Raw genomic sequence first — 20,887 nt, forward strand, 5'->3', positions numbered from 1 at the left:
ATTGAGTCCCGCATTGGGCTCCCTGCTCAACAGGGAGTCTGCTTCTCCCTCTCCCTCTGCTGCTGCTCTCTTGCTCTCTCTCTTTCTCTGTCTCTGTGTCAAATAAATAAATAAAATCTTTAAAAAAAAAAAAAAAGAATTTTAAGGGACACAAACATTTAGTCCACAACAGTCCTGAGTAGGGATGCTATATACCGACATTCCAAATCTGATCACAGGTATAGGTCAGCATATACATATGAACATTGCACCTGAATAATGGTAAACATGCAAGTTACTTCTTGAAACTTTTTTACTAAATATTTATTCAGGCTTAGTAGTTGCCTTTGATCTCTCCCCAGAAGTATTTCCTGAGTTTTTAGAAACTGGTCCTTTGAAGCCTTGACCCTATCGAGTAACAGAAGAAGTGTCTAAGTGGAATTTCTTTGCACATTTATGAACATCTGCAGGTATGCTAAATTTATAAGAATTGCTGTATTTGAAGAAGCAGATGACAGTTAAAAGGTGATTTTTATTTTTATCCCCATCCTATTTATGGCTGTTAATTGGAGCGTATGGCCAAGACACAATATAATTATTGCAGAATTTAGGAAACAAAATCACTGTCATGAATACAGACTAGATACTCTTCGATTCTGTAGTTAGTATGGGATTTCGTTGTCTTTTCTTTTCCCTACGAAAGTCATAGCTTAAACTCTTTGTGTGTCACCTCATTGTGAACATCTCAACTCCCTGGCCTTTTTTTTTTTTTTTCTTAAGAGAGAAAGAGGGCTCCCAGAGCGGGTGGGGGGTAGGGAGTGCAGAAGGAGAGAGAGAATATTAAGCAGGCTCCTTGAGCTGCTCAGAGCCCGATGCTCAGCTCAGTCTCACAACCCATGAGATCATGACCTGACCCAAAATCAAGAGTTGGACACTTAACTGAGCCACCCAGATGCCCCCCAACTCCCCGGTTCTTGACCTCTCATCTTCTTAGTTCTGGTTCCAGAATCCTGTGTTAACTTTAAATTGATTTTAACATCAGATACCAGGTCTTGAGGATGGAATTTAATCTCCTTTTTCCCCCTAATTCTACTTAATTTAGTCATTTTTGAGTACCTGTTGCGAACATGCCTCTTTGCTAGTGCTTAGGGAAAAATACACCTGCACTTAAAACGCATCTGTTGCACTTACATTGTTAATGGTTAGGTAGTGTCACTGGCGAGACTTCCTGTGTTCTCCTCTTTAAGGCTCACATGTTAAGATTATCCTTGTCACAGGAAACCCTCTACTCCTCTCTGCTTACGCAGTTTCCACTGTCGGTGCTCAGACCGTTGGTGCACCGTCTACACTTCCATACTTCAGCCTCTCCGAGTTCTTCAACTGCCACCTCCACTACCTTTTTACTGCCTGAATTACCTTCCATTTAGAGTTATAGATCTGTAGATCCAGTGCAATCCCTGTATGAATTCCCACCAAAATTCCAATTGTGGCATTTTTCACAGAAATAGAAAAAAATCCCAAAACTCCTGTGGAATCATAAAAGTCACCAAATAGCCAATATAATCTTGAGATAGAAGAACAAAGCTGAAGAAGGCACCACACTTCCTGATTTCGAACTACATTGCAGAGCTGGAAATCAAAACAGTATAGTACTGACATAAAAACAAACCAGTGGAACAGAATAGAGAGCCCAGAAATAAACACACACATATAGAGTCAATTAATTAATTTTAATTAATTAATTAATTAATCTTTGACAGGGGCTCCAAGAATACACAATGGAGAAAGAGCTAGTATCTTCAATAAATGGTGTTAGGAAAACTGGATATCCATATGCAAGAGAATAAACAGAAATACACATAAAATTAATTCAAAATGGATCAAATACTTAAATTCAGGACTGGAAATCCTGAAGAAAACATAGGGCAAAAGCTCCTTGACACTGGTCTTGACAGTGATTTTTTGAGTATGGCACCAAAAGTGTAGGTAACAAAGCAGAAATAAACATTGGGACTGTGTTAAACTAAAAAGCTTCTGCAAAGCAAAGGAAACAATCAACAAAATGAAAAGACAACCTATGGAATGGGAGAAAATATTTGTAAGCCATCTGTCTGACCCAAAAAGATACAAGGAGCTCATATACCTCTATAGCAAAACAACAACAACAACAACAAAAACACCAAAAAACAAAAAAAACTGATAGTCTGATTTAAAAATGGGCAGATTTTTCCAAAGAAGACATACAAATGGCCAGCAGGAATATGAAAAGATGCTCAACTCACTAATCATTAGGGAAATGCAAATCAAAACCACAGTGAGACTCACTTCACCCTTGTTCCAATGACTTTATCAAAAAGACAGAAAATAACAAATATTGGCAAGGGTGTGGAGAAAAGGGAACTCACGCACTGTTGGTACAACCATTATGGAAATCAATATGGAAGCTCCTCAAAAATTAAAAATAGAATTTCCATATGACCCAGCAATCCCCCTTCTGGATCTATATCTAAAGGAAATGAAATCAGTATCTCAGAGAGGTATCTGTACACCTATATTCATTGCAGCGTTATTCACAGTATATGGATAATTCCAAGATATGGCAGCAACTTAAGTGTCTGTTAATGGTTGAATGGATAAAGAAAATATGGTGTATATATGTATGTGTATATATGTATACACACATTCACACACACACACAATGCAATATTATTCAGCTATAAAAAAAGAAGGAAATCCTGCCATTTTCAACAGCCTGGATAAACCTGGAGATATTATGCTAGGTGAAATAAGCCAGACACCGGAAGACAAATACTGTGTGATCTCAGTTATATGTGGAGTCGAAAAAAAGTCGAACTCATAGAATCAGAGTTCTATGAGCGGTTGCCAGGATTTGAGGGATGGGGGAAATGGGGAGATATTGGTCTAAGGGTACAGACTTTCCATTGTAAGATGAATAAGTTCTGGGGATCTAACGTACAACATGATGATTATAGTTAATATTATATTGTATAACTGAAATTTGCTAAGAGAGTAGATCTTAGTGTTCTCACCATTACAAAAAAATAAATCAGGTAGTTACTCCCTCCATCCCAAGCTTCCTGATGGCAGTGGCCTCAGTTAGGAGTGCCCTCAGTGCTTGCCCGGGACACATCTGGTAGGGAGCCCCACAGACATTGCCTCCTTGGGGGACCCTTATTTATGGCTGGGCTGGCTCTTGTGCCTCTTATTATGATTGCAGAATGCACTTCAGGAAGAAACCATGAGGGAACTTTGAGGAACAAGATTTCTTTTTTTTTTTTTTTAAAGATTTTATTTATTTATTTGACAGAGATAGAGACAGCTAGCAAGAGAGGGAACACAAGCAGGGGGAGAGGGAGAGGAAGAAGCAGGCTCATAGCAGAGGAGCCTGATGTGGGGCTCGATCCCATAATGCCGGGATCACGCCCTGAGCTGAAGGCAGACGCCCAACCGCTGTGCCACCCAGGCGCCCCTCTTTTTTTTTTTTAATAATAATTTTTTATTATGTTAGTTTAGTCACCATACAGTACAGCCCTAGTTTTTGTTGTAAAGTTCCATGATTCATTACTTGTATATAACACCCAGTGCACCATGCAACACGTGCCCTCCTTAATACCCATCACCGGCCTATCCCAATCCCCCACCCACCTTCCCTCTGAAGCCCCCAGTTTGTTTCCCAGAGTCCACAGTCTCTCATGGTTCATCCCCCCCCCCGTTTAACCCCCCTTCCTTCTTCCCTTTCTTCTCCTACCGATCTTCCTACTTCTTATGTTCCATAAATGAATGAAACCATATGATAATTGAGGAACAAGATTTCTTATCTACAGTTTCTGGAGGGTACATGGCTAGGGGACCAGAGCTGGGGCCTGCCTTTATTAGAATCTGAGGGTGGGGTGTCTATAGTTTTGCAGGTTCACTCTTTATTGGCTAGCGTAAGGCATAACAGCCAGAATTGGAGCTTGGGAAGGAAGAAGTGGGTCACATGAGAAGTCAGTTATCTAAGTTACCCAAGGCTTTCTGAAAGGTACCTTTGTGGGTGGGGGGGGCCTAGGTCCTTATCTGCTGGTTTTACTAGTAGCTGTGTCATACAGGTGGCAATATGCTTATTCAAGATGGAGGCCTTTTGAAATGGAGGCCTAGTCAGTCAAAAGCTTCATGTCAGGCACTTACACTACACTATGTGAGGTGATGGATATGTTAATTTGATTGTGATAATCATTTCACAGTATATACATATATTAAATCATCACATAAAAACAATTATGTGGTACAACCTAAGTATATACATTTTTTATTTGTCAATCATACTGTGGTAAAGTGGAAAGAAGCAATTGTAGAAAGTGGATGATGGGTACGTGCGATTCTGTTATACTGTTTTCTCTACTTTTGTGTATGTTTGAAAGTTTCCATTATTGAAAAAAAAAACTTTAAAGAAAGGAAAAGAATTATAGAATCTTAGAGCTAAAGATATCCACATCAAATCCTACCTTGAATCCTTATTTTTCAAGGAAGGTGGGTAAGGGGGCGCCTGGGTGGCACAGCGGTTAAGCGTCTGCCTTCGGCTCAGGGCATGATCCCGGCGTTCTGGGATCGAGCCCCACATCAGGCTCCTCCGCTATGAGCCTGCTTCTTCCTCTCCCACCCCCTGCTTGTGTTCGCTCTCTCTCTGGCTGTCTCTCTCTGTCAAGTAAATAAATAAAATCTTTAAAAAAAAAAAAAAAAAAGGAAGGTGGGTAAGGCCCAAGGAAAGTAAGGCCCAACAGGGCTGTCACCTGCTACTGAGTGGCAGAACCTTGACAAGAAGCCAGCACTTTGAATATTTAGCTCAGGGTTCTAGTCCTGTTGGTGGGTCATCTTAGATGGCTGACGCAAAGTGCTAGTGAGACTCAGTTTTTAGGGTTAGCTACTCTGTGAGCTAATTCTCAGATCGGCCTTTCCATGATCACCGGTTATACCTGGTCTGTAACCCTTTCCTGCTGTGGTTCATAGGGGAACAGGGTAATGGGGTATAGAAGAAACAGTGCAACTCATGACAAGTGCTTGTATAAATACTTAAAAGGGCCTTTTTTCTGTTCAAAATCATTAGCCATCAAGGAAATTCAAATCAAAACCACACTGAGATACCACCTTACGCCAGTTAGAATGGCAAAAATAGACAAGGCAAGAAACAACAATTGTTGGAGAGGATGTGGAGAAAGGGGATCCCTCCTACATTGTTGGTGGGAATGCAAGTTGGTACAGCCACTCTGGAAAACAGTGTGGAGGTCCCTTAAAAAGTTAAAAATTGAGCTACTCTATGATCCAGCCATTGCACTACTGGGTATTTACCCCAAAGATACAGACGTAGTGAAGAGAAGGGCCATATGCACCCCAATGTTCATAGCAGCAATGTCCACAATAGCTAAATCGTGGAAGGAGCCGAGATGCCCTTCAACAGATGACTGGATTAAGAAGTTGTGGTCCATATATACAATGGAATATTACTCAGCTATCAGAAAGAACGAGTTCTCAACATTTGCTACAACATGGACAGCACTGGAGGAGATAATGCTAAGTGAAATAAGTCAAGCAGAGAAAGACAACTATCATATGATTTCTCTCATCTATGGAACATAAGAACTAGGATGATCAGTAGGGGAAGAAAGGGATAAAGAAAGGGGGGGTAATCAGAAGGGGGAATGAAACATGAGAGACTATGGACTATGAGAAACAAACTGAGGACTTCAGAGGGGAGGGGGTGGGGGAATGGGATAGACCAGTGATGGGTAGTAAGGAGGGCACGTATTGCATGGTGCACTGGGTGTTATACGCAACTAATGAATCATCGAGCCTTACATCGGAAACCGGGGATGTACTGTATGGTGACTAACATCATATAATAAAAAATCATTAAAAAAAAATTAAAAAAAAAAGGGCCTTTTTTCATAGTGTCTTTTTCTCTATGTAAATGCACACGCACGTGTGTGTGTGTGCGTGTGTGTCTGTCCCTCTATGAATGCAGTTCACTTGAGTCTTTAACACTTCTCTTAAAGACTAGGGTATCCTTTGAAAGACAAGTAAATATTGATTACCTAGCAGTGAAAAATTTTAAGAGCAGTAGTGAGGTGAAACTGAATATACAGATTTTTCTTCTTTAATTAAAAACATGTATTTCAACAGCCATTGTATTAAAATGTAACTGAAGGTGAACAGAATGTGTAGCAGATACTTGCTCTGCTATGAAATATCTTAAAAGATACATCTTTATTGTTCTAAGTTATTTCTTCATATATGCCCAGATTTTCGGTTCAATACCATAGGTTTTCCTTTGTCAGGAAGTTTGTATGTTTGCTTGGGAGTGTGTTTTTACTATCTTAGGTTGTGTTTGGAAAACAGAGGTGTTAGAATTCTTCCTAGAAAACAGACTTGAGGGACACCTGGGTGGCTCAGTCGGTTAAGCATCTACCTTCAGGTCATGATCCCAGGGTCCTGGGATGGAGTCTTCTATCAGGCTCCTTGCTCAGCAGGGAGCCTGCTTCTCTGCCTGCTTGTGCTGTCTCTCTCTCTCTGACAAATAAATAAATAAAATCTTAAAAAAAAAAAAAAAAAAGGAAAACAGACTTGAGGGGCTCCTGCTCCTGGGTGGCTCAGTCAGTTAGGGGTGTGACTCTTGATTTCAGCTCTGGTCATGATCACAGGGTGGGATCGGGCCCAGTCGGGCTCCGTGCTGGGTGTGGAATTGGCTTGGGATTCTCTCTCCCTTTCCCTTTGCCCCTCCCCCTGTGCATGTATGCATGCTCTCCCCAGCCCCCGCAAAAATAGACATGGATGGCACTGGAGGAGATAATGCTAAGTGAAATAAGTCAAGCAGAGAAAGACAATTATCATATGGTTTCTCTCATCTATGGAACATAAGAACTAGGAAGATCGGTAGGGGAAGAAAGGGATAAAGAAAGGGGGGGTAATCAGAAGGGGGAATGAAGCATGAGAGACTATGGACTCTGAGAAACAAACTGAGGGCTTCAGAGGGGAAGGGGTGGGGAAATGGGATAGACTGGTGATGGGTAGTAAGGAGAGCACATATTGCATGGTGCACTGGGTGTTATACGCAACTAATGAATCATCGAACTTTACATCAGAAACCAGGGATGTACTGTATGGTGACTAACATAATATAATAAAAAAACATTAAAATGAAAAAAATAGATGAAATCTATTTTTAAAAAAAGGAAAAGAGACTTGATTAACAAGCTAAACCTCCAAAAGCAGCCAGCTCTGCTGGTCTGTTATTGCTGGCCTGTTAACTTACCTCTGGCAAGAGAAGAGATAAGCCCAAGACAGAAGGAGCTAGAAGTAGTGAAAATAACCTCAGGGTACTCATGTACACATCTTTCATGTAATGTAATGGTGATTAGGTCACATGTCTAATTCCTACATTCTTAACCTGGGTGAGAAGCTTTGTACTGAATTACCTAATGAGAGCAACATTCAACTCCATTATCACAGTAAGCCCTTAAGTGAAGACAAAATCAAGCATTTGAACAGGAAGAGCAACTTTGAAAGTTGAAAATAGACTCAAAGGGTAACTGTAGATCAGGGCTTCTGAAATTTTGGCAGGCATCAGAATCACCTGGAGGATTCATTAAAACAGATGAGTGGGTGTCACCCCAAGTTCTTGATTGAGTAGATGTGGGGTGGAATCTGAGAATTTATGTTTTTAACAAGTTCTCCCAGGAAATGTGGATGCTGTTAGTCCTAGGACCATATTTTCAGAACCACTACCATAGATCTTGAGGAAAACCAGTTGAAATTATCTGTTGTGTGTCTGAATTTCTGGGAAATGTCTTTAGTTCTCGTTTTAAATTGACATCTTATTATTTATAACTTGGAGTATGCTTATTACTTAAGCTGCTGGTGTACTGTTAATAACTTAGTAATTGGAGCCTGGTTCCTTTGCTACCTAATGAGAACAGTGCCATCTAGAGGCATTAGCCCAAAGGGCCACCAGAGGGCCAAAGGAAGCCAACCTACTAGGTCGTTACGTGTGGTAGTGCAGGGGTCTACAAAGAAATACACATTCCGGTCTCTGCCTTTTAGGTTAGTGACTTTCCATCTGTGTTCTGAGTAACCCAAAAGTTCTATGAAGGGAAGGTAGGGCTCTGGGCCCCACCAGCACCCTGATTCAGCCAGGCAGTTCTGCTTTCATCTGTTTTACATATTGGAGGTTATGTGTGCAAATGCATGCTATGGTAGATTGCTTTGGATAGGCAGGGCAGATAGATTACTCATCATCTAAGATTACTGCTCTAAAGTAAAGGTTTTCTGACATGCAAAATATGGTGTGAAAACTATGTAATCATTGAGAGAGAGGACATAAGCCGTAACCACCCATCAAATGTTGAAAGTATGTTTTGCTTCATATTAGCACATGTTAAAATTATGAACAGTTGGAAATAATATTCTAGTTGCACCACATTATCACCATCATAAATTGAGTATAATTGGGAGAACAGATGTTCACCAATGTCAGGAGAGGGTGATTCGAGACCAAAAAAAAGTGTGAAAAGAAAATGTGAGGAATTAGAAGTATAAACTCTTTCTGGCTTTGATTTACTATCGAGTCAGCTTACTTGACAGCAGATTCATTATCAACTATTTTAAGTCATTTGTTCAAAAAGTGTAACATGAAAGCTAGAAATCACAGTGGTTTAGTTTCAGCTGATAAAACACTACCTAAAAAAGTTACACAATCTTTCAACTAATGATGAATTTGGGTCACGCTTATCCAAAGAAACAATAAACCACTCCCATTCCAGTATTCAAACAGAAGGAAAGAGAGAAAAACAGTCGGGTTTTCTCCCTTGCCAGGACCATGATTGGCAGAGGAACATGGAGGCAGAATGGAATGACTAGAAGAGCCCAAGGCAGGGACAGTCCGTCAGTCAGTCTCGGGGGCTCACAGTCACTGAAAGTAAACAAGTCTCTAAGAAGGTGGGCAGAAACAGAAAAAACCAAAGGGCGGAGCAAGAAAAGAATTTAAGAACCCAGCAAATTGTTAGAGGCTCAGGGAAGACAGAAGTGGGAAGCGCAGCAGGACTGCGGAGAGCAGCAGCGCAGTTAGTGTCCTGTCCCCCAGGCCGGCTTGCTGCCCCTGTCTTCGCGGGCCGCAGCATCTTCTCACGGCTCCCATTAGCAGGGCCCAGACTCCGTGGTGATGTTCGGTGTCCTCCTTGATCTAGTTGCAGCCTTCCTTTCCGACCTCATTTGTTCCACCTCCCTATAAACCACAAACAGCCACAGAACTCATCACGGTCCAGAGTTACACCTCACACTTTTATGTCTTTGGCTTTTGTTATTTGCTAAGTCAATAAACATTATGTTCTCCTTGCTGAATTAATCTCTCTCTGTCTCTTTCTCTCTCATTTCCCATATTTTCCCTGCTGAAATCGCTAGCAGAGCACTAGGTTTTGTCAGGTGGAAAGCATAATTTAATGACCCTGGTTTTTAACCATCTATTTGGAGAATAATAATAATAAAGTGTTTTGTAAGGTATGTTTGGGGTTTACAAAGTTTTGTTTGCTTGACAGCAGTTTTAAATAGGATGCCTGCCCCCCCATAACCTAACCACAACCTGTGTTGCATGCCTTAAAAGCTAACATACTCGCACCAATGTTTAGATGCAAGGACCTTGCAGAAATACTTAGGGGGCCAGGGACAGTGGAGGCCTAAACTATGAGAGTACGCTTTCGCATCAGCTTAGTAAACTCAGGGTACAGTCATGAAAGGAAGGCCTTTGGCTCAGTGAATTAAATAAGCATAAAGAATTAGGGACAGTTCTCATCTACCCTTTCACTCATGTTTTGCATAAACCTAGATAAAGTCCTTTGGGGCTTTTGTAGTCCACTGAGAGTGATGGAGAAGCAAATGGTAATTTCCCCTATAAAACTGATGTATGGTAGGTAGGATCATCATGTCACAGCATTCTTAAGTAAAATTTTTTCTTTTATCTTGAGAAAAAAAATTTAAATATAGAAAAGTACGAACAATATTGTAACAGTCCAAGATTCTGTTACTTGATTTTCTCTTCGTAGTTAACACTTTGCCATAATTGCCGTATTTGCCATAATTGCTTTAATATTTTCTGTTAATAAATAAAACAATATAGAAAAAGTTCCTTTTTTTTTAAAGATTTTATTTATTTATTGGACAGAGAGAGACACAGCGAGAGAGGGAACACCAGCAGGGGGAGTGGGAGAGGGAGAAGCAGGCTTCCCGCTGAGCAGGGAGTCTGATAACGGGGCTCGATCCCAGGACCCTGGGATCATGACCTGAGCCGAAGGCAGACGCTTAACAGACTAAGCCACCCAGGTGCCCCAAATAGGGTCAGATTCTAAAAGGCAATTGTCAGTAGCATATTTAAGACCATATCTTGATAAAGATTATTCCAAACATATTTAGTTGATTATAACTTGGAGTACCATATTTCTACAGAAAGAATGGCTTAAGTAATTTCCATATTATTCTTCTGATTTTGGTGCAATTGAATATAATAGTTTTTTGTATTTTGTGGAAAGTAAGCTAATGATTTCTAGCATTTTTCAGGGTATATTAAAATAATTACAGGCATGAAAATATATAGTGAAGTATATAGTCCTTTAACCTTTAGCTTTTGCTAGTAAAATAATGCCCAGATAGCACACTTAATATTTGCTGTCATTATTATTTCTAGAAAGTGTTTTCTTCTCCTCTAACCTCATTACTACAGCAGACACTAGTAAGTAATGTCTTTATCTTGGAAGGCTACTGAATAGTTCCCAGAGTTAAAGTCAGATTTACTTCTGAAATACTCATTTGATTAATCTTTTGAATTATAATGTTCATTAAAGTTCATCTGAAATATCTTTTAGAACCTTATTTCTGCTGTCAGTGAAGTTTTAAAACGTTCACTACATTTAGCTCATTTTCTTTCTCTTTGCACTATCCAAGTAAATGCTCTTAGTATATATCCAAGGAAGGACTTAAATGACAGGAATTGAAATGATAGCAGCCATAACTTTCATTTCTCTCACAATTTGTGCCAGACACTTGTGCTATGTGTTTTAAAAGTATTATGCTTACACTCTTAGGAGGCTAGAATTATTATCTCTGTTACAGATAAGAGGACACTGAAGCCAGGTTAAAATATTTGTCCTAGCCACCAAGTTAATAAGGTGCTCAGCTGGGATTTAGACCCAGATTTATCTTGTCTCCAACACCCATGATATTATCACACCATGCTGTCCCAATGAAAGAAAGATTTTGACATTTTCAAACATTATGTATTCTGAAAAATACAGAATTTTGTTTGCAGGTATTATAGGTGTTTATTTTGGGGTATCTGAGAATAATATGATCCCTTCTGGGTGGAGTGATCAGAGCAAATAAACTGAGAGGGGAGCGTAAAGTACTCAAGTGTAATAGTCAATGAACATTTGCATTTGGAGCTATCAGGGGCCCTACCAAAGTCACAGTTCCAGACTCTCTCTCTTCCCCATTCTGTTTTATGCTGAACTTCCTTGTTAAATGGAGAATGGATTCTAGCTGACCTAGGAAGAAGGATTTAGGCAGAGCACATCTTACCTGAGAGATCAGTAATACCATGGAAAAAAGGTCTTCAATAACTGTATGCCAGGCACTGGGGGACAGAGATAAGCAAGACATAAATTGTAAAGTAGGAATATATTAGGAGTAGTGTGGTAAGATAAACATGGGATATTGGGCGACCTGAAAGGAAGGCTACTTTACTCCTTAACCACGGAGTCATAGAATGGCTTCTCAGAAGAGATAACACTTGTTGGGAGTTTGAAGTCTGAAGAGGAGTTAGCCAGATTAGCAAGGGGAGCTGAGCACCGAAGGAAATGGAAACAGCACACACAGATAAAACCAAAGAGCGGTCCTTCGCAATGAGTTCTGGGTACCTTTCAAATGAGCTGCATTGTGGTGCATTACAGTTCACATCAGTAACTTGTAGGAGTTGAAGCCAAGAAATTTACTTTCCAGTAATTCAAACTTTAATAAACAATTTACCACCTTGTGGTATTTTGAAATATTACAGGTGCGTAGGGAAAACCTATTGAAATTTCCCGTATTTCTAGAATAGCAGAGCAGACAGCATTCTCAGAGCCTGTCCAGTGAGTTCATTTTTTTCACTCCACGTTAATATTTACTGTGTGCTAGTCACAGAGGACACAGAGGAAAAGGTGGACCTTGCCTCCCAGGAGCTCACAGGCTACGAGAGGAAATAGACAATTATAAAGTATGATAAAGTGCTCTAATAAGAGTGGAGAGGACTGGTTAAGCACAAAGGGAGGCTCATTCATTTTTCTTGGAGATTAGCTAGATACAGTTTTAATTAGCTCTTGAAGACTTCAGAAGACAGTTCATTTATGAAAGGAAGAACGGGTATTTCAGGTTAAGACTGCTGGTTAAAAGGAACAATTTAGAACATTTCTCCTTAAGCCCTCAGTCCGAGTTCTTCAACAAACAAAGATTATCTAAAATAATGAAGCCGTGTCATGGGTTTTCTTAGTTGTCTATTAATAATATAAGAAAGCCTAACCAGCGGTTCTCAGTGTGTGGTCCTGGGACCAGCAATATCAACATCTCCTGAAACTTAGAAATTCTTGGGCCCCAGACCTACTGAATCAGGGAGTTTGGTGGCGGGGCCCAGCAGTTATTGCTTTCCTAAGCCCTGCAGAGGATTCTGATACATGATCAAGTTGAGAGCTAGTGGCCGAAGCTGACAGTAGTTCATGGACTAGTCGAAAGTTCGTGGACTTTGAGGACAGAGACCTGGGTTTGAATCTCACTGTTCTCACTTCATAGGTGTGTGACTATCAGTCTATCACCTAATGTCTGTGAGCTCTGGGATTTTCATCTATAAAATGAAAATAATACTTCCTTTCCAGGGCTGTCGTGAAGACTTGTTGATATAATTTAAGTAAAGTGTTGAACACTGTAGCTAGCACATTGTAGGCTGTAAATAAATGGGAACTACTGTTGTTATTTTTTAGATAGTTTTCCCAGTGAATTTATTACTTTCCCTTATTGAGTGAAAATTATTCATATTTTTGCTTTTAGATTCAAATGCTCAAGAAATTAATGACATCTATGGACTACAAGGTCAAGTGGAACACAAGCTAGCTTTCCTGAGAACTCATGTGCCAAAGGAAGTAAAACTTGTGGTCATTGGCCATTCAATAGGCTGCTATTTTAACCTTGAGATTTTGAAGCTTGCTCCTGAGCTCCCAGTAAGTATGCCTCAGGAGGTGACTGTAGGTGCCAGATCATGCACTTGCACAAATCCTCCTCAGCTCTCCGTCCCTCTTTTGTCTCTTGTTTAATTGGTAAATAGAACAGAGAGGGGCATATTTGGTAGCTGCCTTTCTCTTTATCCATGTTACTTTGGGCCTATGTGAGTGTATGTTCATGCAATTTCCATGTGTTTCAAAATAGTACTGAAGGAGGTAAAAATTTTCCAGATGAATGACATTTAATCTAGGGTTATCTGGAATTCTGAAGTTGCATATAACTTGTCATTTATAAGGGAATATTTAAGAGTAGTCACCAGCTAAGACCTAGACAAGAATCTGTCTTTATTGAGAGAATATCTTGCAAATGTTCGTGCCTCCTTTCAAAAGGAAGAAAATATATCATCATCTTCATCATCATCAGTAAGCAAACAGCTGTCCTTACGGAACACTAAATCTTTATTTAGTCATAAGCCTGGATCCTTTTCCATTCTATAGGTTGGTAGCCTTTTGGAGACATTCATTCATTCGTCCACAAGTGATTGGGTGCCACTGGGTGTCAGATACTAAGTGAGATACTGGAGACACACAAACCTATTTAAAGTGCCCAAGAAAGCTAGTGAGCCAGAAGAGACTTCAAAATAAAACAGAAACTCATACTCTGGGGTGCCTGGGTGGCTCGGTCATTGAGCGTCTGACTTAGGCTCAGGGCGTGATCCCATGGTTCTGGGATCGAGCCCCGCATCGGGCTCCCTGCTCTGCTGGGAGCCTGCTTCTTCCTCTCCCACTCCCCCTGCTTGTGTTCCCTCTCTCACTGGCTGTCTCTCTCTCTGTCAAAGAAAGAAAGAAAGAGAGAGCGAGAGAAAGAAAGAAAGAAAGAAAGAAAGAAAGAGCGAGAGAAAGAAAGAAAGAGAAAGAAAAGAAAGAAACTCATACTCTCACTAACGTGTGCCATTGAAAGGATCTATTGAATGTATGCAGTTCACAACATAAATTATTTCTTGATTCAACAGACACATATTAAACACTGGCCATGTGTCAGGCCCTGAGCTGTGTTTTGAGGACATCCCAATGAATAAGACAGTCTTTGAGGTAAGAGAGTTCAGAGTCTAATGGAGGAGACACAGTAACCATGGGTCTGATCATTACTGTATAGGAGCATGCGGGAGCACTGTTTAACTTTGTAATCTGAATGCAAGACAGGAAGTGACTCCTTCCTGGAGTCACTGTGTCCTAGGATTTTGACTTTTCTCATTCTATGTGATAAAAATCTCAAGAGGAGTTTCAGAGCTCCCTGAAAATTTTCTTCTACTTCTACCAGCTTGGCACACTTAGGTCTCACTCATAATTGCCCTTAGGAAATGTAAAACTATAGCCTCCCTGGGTGTGGTTTTTAACCAAATGGAGGTTGTTAATTTTCCCTTATTGGGTATAAGAAAATGTATTTTTCATTTCTAAGTGTGATTTCAATAAATTCAGGATTGCTTTCTATTCACTGTATTATTGTTTCTACTCTTTTTTTCCATAGAAAAGACATCTTAATTGGAAAGGAAACTTTATTTTTGTTTTTAGCATTTTGCATGGCTTCTGATCTTTTTTGTCCTTTCTAAATCTCCTCTAGTACTGTGTGACGAGGTTACCTTCTTTACAGTGCCCAGCACTGCCATTCGTGTTCTGTCTGTGCAGTTGCCACAAGCCGTGGCTCTGGAGCCAAGGCACCTGCGTTCATATACTTGCTGTGTATTTTGTCTCTGTGACCTGGGACAAGTTATTGAGTATCTCTGTATCTCCGTTTTCCTCATCTGTGAAATGGGAATAATATTATGTTCTCCAAGGGAGAATTAAGAATGGTATCTTGGCTTTAGAAGTTCCCTAATAGGTACTAGTTGTTATTATGATGATGGAAATTACAGTGGAATCATCGGCTCAGTCACTAGGTTAAGTACCATAGTTGTTATCTGCAGCTGTGCAACAAATTGCTCCACAATGTAATGATGTCAAACCACACACATTTATTCTCTCACAGTTTCCGTGGGTCTGGGATCTGGCCACAGCTTAGCTGGGTCCTCTGCTTCAGGGTATCTCATAAGACTGTAATCAAGGTGTCTTCCAGGACTGTAGTCTCATCTGAAGATTTGAATTGAGAAGGATGTGCTTGCTTCTTAGCTCACTCACATGGTTGTCGGCAGGACTCCATTCCTTGAGGGTTGTTGGACTGAGGGGCTTGGTCCATCAGTGGCACTGGGGTGGAGGCCACCCTCAGTTCTTTAACACACGGGTCTTTCTAACTTGCTTCATTAGAGCAGGTATGGTTGAAGAGCCCGCGAAAGTCTGCTGGCAAGATGGAAGTCACAGACTATCACCTAATTACAGAAATCATATCCCATTACTTATACAGTATTCCATTTGTTAGAAGTCCGTAGGTCCAGTCCCCACTCAAGAGGAGCAGATTACACTGGAGCGTGAACATTAGAAAGTGAGGACCATGTCAGAAGCTGCCTACCCCACCACTGCTACACTTAGGATTTCACCTGTGTGGGCTACAGTCAAGCATGTAGATACACAGATACATATAAAGTGTAGCAGGTGAGTTGGTCCTATCCAATAAAATGTAGCAAACTGATATGAAATACAATCTGTGGTTATTAGTTATCCCAGGTGTTTTAAAAACTTAAAGAAAAAAAAAAACTTCTGAAGGAAAGAGTACTTGCATGTGTGAAATAATAACAGCATTACAATTTGTGATGGTTAATTTTATGTGTCAACTGGACCAGGCTAAGGGACAGCTAGGTAGCTGGTAAAACGTTTCTCGGTCTTTGAGGATATTTCCAGAAGAGACTACCATTTGAATCAGCAGACTGAGAAAAGATTTGCTCTCACCATTGTGAGCAGGCATCCTCCAATCCAATGAGGTCCCAAATAAAAACTCAGGAAAAGGGGATTCTCTCTCTCTCTCTCCCTCTTCTTGAGCCGGTACATCCATCTTTTCTTGCCCTCTGACATTGGAGCTCCGGGTTTGCTGGCCTTTGACTCTAGGACTTAAACCATCGGCTCCTCATGTTCTGAGGCCTTCAAACTCACACTGAATCATACCACTGGCTTTCCTGGTTCCCAGCTTGCAGATGGCATGTTGTGGGACTTTTTGGCTTCCATAATCATGTGAGCCAATTCCTATAATAAATCTCCTTTCATATATATGCATACTTGTATATCCTATTGGTTCTTTTTCTCTGGGGAACCCTGACAAATACACTATTCTATAAACACAGGGAAGAAAATACTCATTTCTGAGTCCCTCACAGTCTATTAACTTAATCACTGATCTGTCTTTTCGGTTTTTGTTTGCTTCCCTTTGATTCTGCATGTAATGTATAGTTTCTCTTGTGCACTTTTGCGAACAGTTGTTCAGCACATTTGTTTTGAACCCATCTCTCCTAGCCCTCCTTTTTGGCGTGCACTCACATGTCTATTGGGAAAGAAGTACAATGTATCCTAAGTTTTATGCAGCTTCTTATAGCTCATTTCGCTTTAGAGCTTTCTAATTATTACTCTCCTTCCAGGTGTTCTCGCCCTTGCAGGAACCGTGGTGAAAAGGGGAAAGGGAAATGAAACATGAGCGTAACATAGTCTGTTTGTGGAGGTATAACGCAATACTGCGATTATAGAGTTTTCAGAGAGACATGTGAAACTGTGTTTTCTTAAAAAGGGTGTTTTCTAGAAAATAATGCGTGCAATAAATTGTCCATAGATTTCATCCAGGGAGGAGGGTGAACATCTGTATGATTTTTTTTTATTATTATACAAAAGCTTTGTCTGGTTTCAATTAACTGCATTGTTGAAGTCCCCCCACCCCTCTTTAAACACCTGGCCCGGTTAATATCAGTGGTGTGATCCCTGCTGAAGTGTTGAAATTTCAGTGTCTCTGGGCTACTCTAAGACGGCACAGTGCCTGCATGCCTGAAGTTAGCATGACACGCTCCATTTAAGATGCGTTTGACAATCAAATCAGTTTGTGTAAGCCAGAGTGTTGCAATCCCTAATCATTTTGCCAAAAATAAGTTAGCTGTTATGTTTTATAACATATGAAGTGTGATAATAAGAAACTTGTGTTTCCATCTCTTCTGTTATTTTTACTGGAATATTTGACTCCCATAAGATTTTGAAGACATATGTGTAGTTTAGTAGCTGGTTTATTTGGTTTTATTTTGGTTCAGTTCTTTACAATATTTTTATAACTAATTATAGGAAACTTTGGTCTTAAAATCATTTTAAGAGCCTTATTGCATACTTTAGACATATTATCTGACCTATATTTTAACATACTAAAAAAATTGGCTCTTTTAAAAATCTGGTATTAAAATTTTTTTGTTTCTTTAAGCAAATTTGGTACATAGAATTATAGAAATTCTTCCTATGTTTTGACAGTAATGTCCAGTAATAAAGAATTTAAAAAGAAGCCTGAGAAAATAGGTAATTGAAAGACTGTTAAATAGTAGCTATCATGACTTGTAATAACATAGTTTTAGGCTCGTAGGATCTTAGAACTGAGATGGGCTTTAGAAGCAGTCTCGTCCCATCTTTCATTTCACGGATGAGAACTGAGAGCAAAGTCCCTTGCCAGAATGCAGCTTCAGCTCTGTCTGAATCCAGGGGTGGGGTACAGTTATATTAGCTGTGGGTATAAAGAGAGTCTAAGGAGATATTTGATGGCTCTTTCAAACTTCGGATGGTAGCAGAGCCTGCAGATAGCACAGTGTACTCCCGAACTACACGCAGCGAGCTTCATGCGGTCCGTTATGCTGCAGCTCAAGGAACAGGAGATCCCACGAATGCTGCTTTAGTAATTGGGGGCTGGAGGTGGGGTAACTGGAATAAAAAAGTGGTAGTCTTATCCCCACTATTTAGAATCTTCTTTCAACATTGGTCCTCTGTATGTTAAAAATGTGCCGTCTGATTTTGCCAGTAAACTGTTCACATAAAGTTCAACGTTGGAAGTTGAAAGGCCTTGATTCTTAAGTGGACTCTGCACTGAGTTGTGAGATGAACCTCAAGTAATTTTACTTTTATTTTCCTCTAAGTATTTATATAGCATTTTATGAAAACACTTCGTTCTTTCCAGGGATAGCAGATCCTTCAAAAACTTAATTTTTTATATCATTTGGCCTTTCTTGGGGAAAATGCACAATAACATAGAGCTTCCTTTGTCTGTCTGGTTGGCAAAAATATCTCTTCTCTAAATGAAATTTCCAGATTACTTAAACTCACTTTTTTAAGCACCAGACACTTTTATCCAGTTGGATAAAAATTTGTCTAAAATACATTATTTACTTATCTGTCTTCTTCAACAATGCATATTGGTTGTGGAGAAATTAGTGATTCAAGGATATCATTTTGATAATGTTATCATACTACAGTAAAATATGGTCAAAGAGATTTTTGCCTATGTCCTGAAATTTCTTAGATGATAGTGCCTTTATAAAAACAGACTTCTCTTGTCTATTTATTTTATAGTTTGTTTTCTCCCTCAGTGCTAGGTTCCACATCTCTTCCCTACTTATAGTTTGTTATTATAATTTGCTGCTAGTAGAGAAAACAGATAATCATGTTAGAATTTTGTCTCAAGTAAGAATGAACAGATCTTAAATGCATACACAAGAGTAAAATCGATGAAATTAAGTATAAGGATTTTGTTATTGCTCAGAGCTTTTTTGTTTGTTTCTTTTGGGTCCCCAGTGGCGTTTTAAAGTCTGAGAGACTCAAAACACACCGCAGGTACAGCTGAGAAGCTTGAAAATTTTTACTGAAAGAGTTAAAATAGCATGTTAGATCATGCGTGTGTTGATTTAGGAGTACATCTTGTCTACAGTAGGGAAAAAAATAAAATCAAATATTCTGTGAACAATGAGATTATTTAGACTGTGGTGTACCTACACTATTCTGATGAACCTTCATGTCTGCAGTCAAAGTTAGATATACTTGTAATTAACATTCATATAACATCACTGCATTGTGTATGACAGGCAAGACAAACTGGAGAGAGGGGAAACAATAGGAGATCATTCATATGTCAAAGTAACTGTTGTCAGAGTCCTGTCCCTAGATTAACTGATAAGAAATGGAAGGCAAAATGAGGAAGTACCATAAGACTCTGAATAATTTGAAGAAAGAGATGGCTCCTTAGTGGGAAGATCAGAAAAATCTTCATGACTTAGTTCGCTTAGCATTATCTCCTCCAGTCCCATCCATGTTGCAGCAAATGTTGAGAAATCGCTCTTTTTGATGGCTGAGTAATATTACATTGTATATTGGATCACATCTTCTTAATCCATTCATCTGTTGAAGGGCATCTCGGCTCCTTCCACAATTTAGCTATTGTGGACAATGCTGCTATGAACATTGGGGTGCATATGGCCCTTCTCTTCACTACGTCTGTATCTTTGGGGTAAATACCCAGTAGTGCAATGGCTGGGTCATAGGGTAGCTCAATTTTTAACTTTTTAAGGGACCTCCACACTGTTTTCCAAAGTGGCTGCACCAACTTGCATTCCCACCAACAGTGTAAGAGGGATCCCCTTTCTCCACATCCTCTCCAACATTTGTTGTTTCCTGCCTTGCCAATTTTTGCCATTCTAACTGGCGTAAGGTGGTATCTCAATGTGGTTTTGATTTGAATTTCCCTGACGGCTAATGATTTTGAACATTTTTTCATGTGTTTGTTAGCCATTTGTATGTCTTCATTGGAAAAGTGTCTGTTCATATCTTCTCCCATTTTTTGAGGAGATTATGCTAAGTGAAGTAAGTCAAGCAGAGAAAGACAATTATCATATGGTTTCACTCATTTATGGAACATAAGAAGTAGGAAGATTGGTAGGAGAAGGAAGAAAAGAATGAAGGGGGGTAAAGAGAGGGGGGAATGAACCATGAGAGACTGTGGACTCTGGGAAACAAACTGAGGGCTTCAGAGGGGAGGGGGGTGGGGATTGGGATAGGCCGGTGATGGGTATTAAGGAGGGCACATATTGCATGGTGCACTGTGTGTTATACGCAAATAATGAATCATGGAACATTACATCAAAAACTAAGGATATACTGTATGGTGACTAACATAACATAATAAAAAATTATTAAAAAAAAGAAAAAGCTTCATGAAGAGCTGGTATTTGAGCAGGGAAGGCTGAGTCAATATTTAGAAGTGCTTAGAAGTAGAGAGTTTGATGTGTTGGTGGTAGGGGGTTTTATATATGCTCAGCAGTGGGAACAGTATGAAAAAAAATGGTTTTTATCACTGGACACATTAAAAGAGTAGTGAGTGGTCTGATTTGGATGTAGCCTATGTGCATGCAGGGAACAGCAGGATGTAAGAACCTAGGCTGATAGAAGTGGGAACAAGGAATTTTGGACTAGGGGATGTGGACTCTATTTCCTGGACAGTATGGAGCCACTGAGGGACCTGCGATGGTAATAGTCCTGAATCAGATATATTAGTCTCTCAGCAAAAAGGAGAGTGAATTGGAGAGAGAGTGTAGAATAAGAAGCTAACAACCAGGTGATCAGCAAGTTACTACTAGTTCAGATGAGAAGTAATGAAGATGGTATTTGGGATTTGCCAAGGAAGTTGTCAA

At 39.9% G+C, this 20,887-nt stretch overlaps 1 protein-coding gene across 4 annotated transcripts in view; it reads left to right on the top strand.

The window, feature by feature from the left end:
- The window catches only part of LDAH (lipid droplet associated hydrolase), a 102,724-nt gene that overhangs the window by 24,851 nt on the left and 56,986 nt on the right, over nt 1-20,887 (top strand). For 3 of the 4 annotated variants that reach the window (XM_026519539.4, XM_026519554.4, XM_048222666.2), the window contains one exon: nt 13,096-13,265. In XM_026519539.4, the coding sequence (XP_026375324.1) occupies nt 13,096-13,265 (170 nt within the window). Of the gene's footprint in view, nt 1-13,095; nt 13,266-14,278; nt 14,764-20,887 lie in introns of those variants that run through there. The other variant, XM_057309167.1, reaches the window with a different exon arrangement.

The sequence above is a fragment of the Ursus arctos genome, unplaced genomic scaffold (assembly GCF_023065955.2).
Source record: "Ursus arctos isolate Adak ecotype North America unplaced genomic scaffold, UrsArc2.0 scaffold_8, whole genome shotgun sequence".
Taxonomy (NCBI): Eukaryota; Metazoa; Chordata; class Mammalia; order Carnivora; family Ursidae; genus Ursus; species Ursus arctos.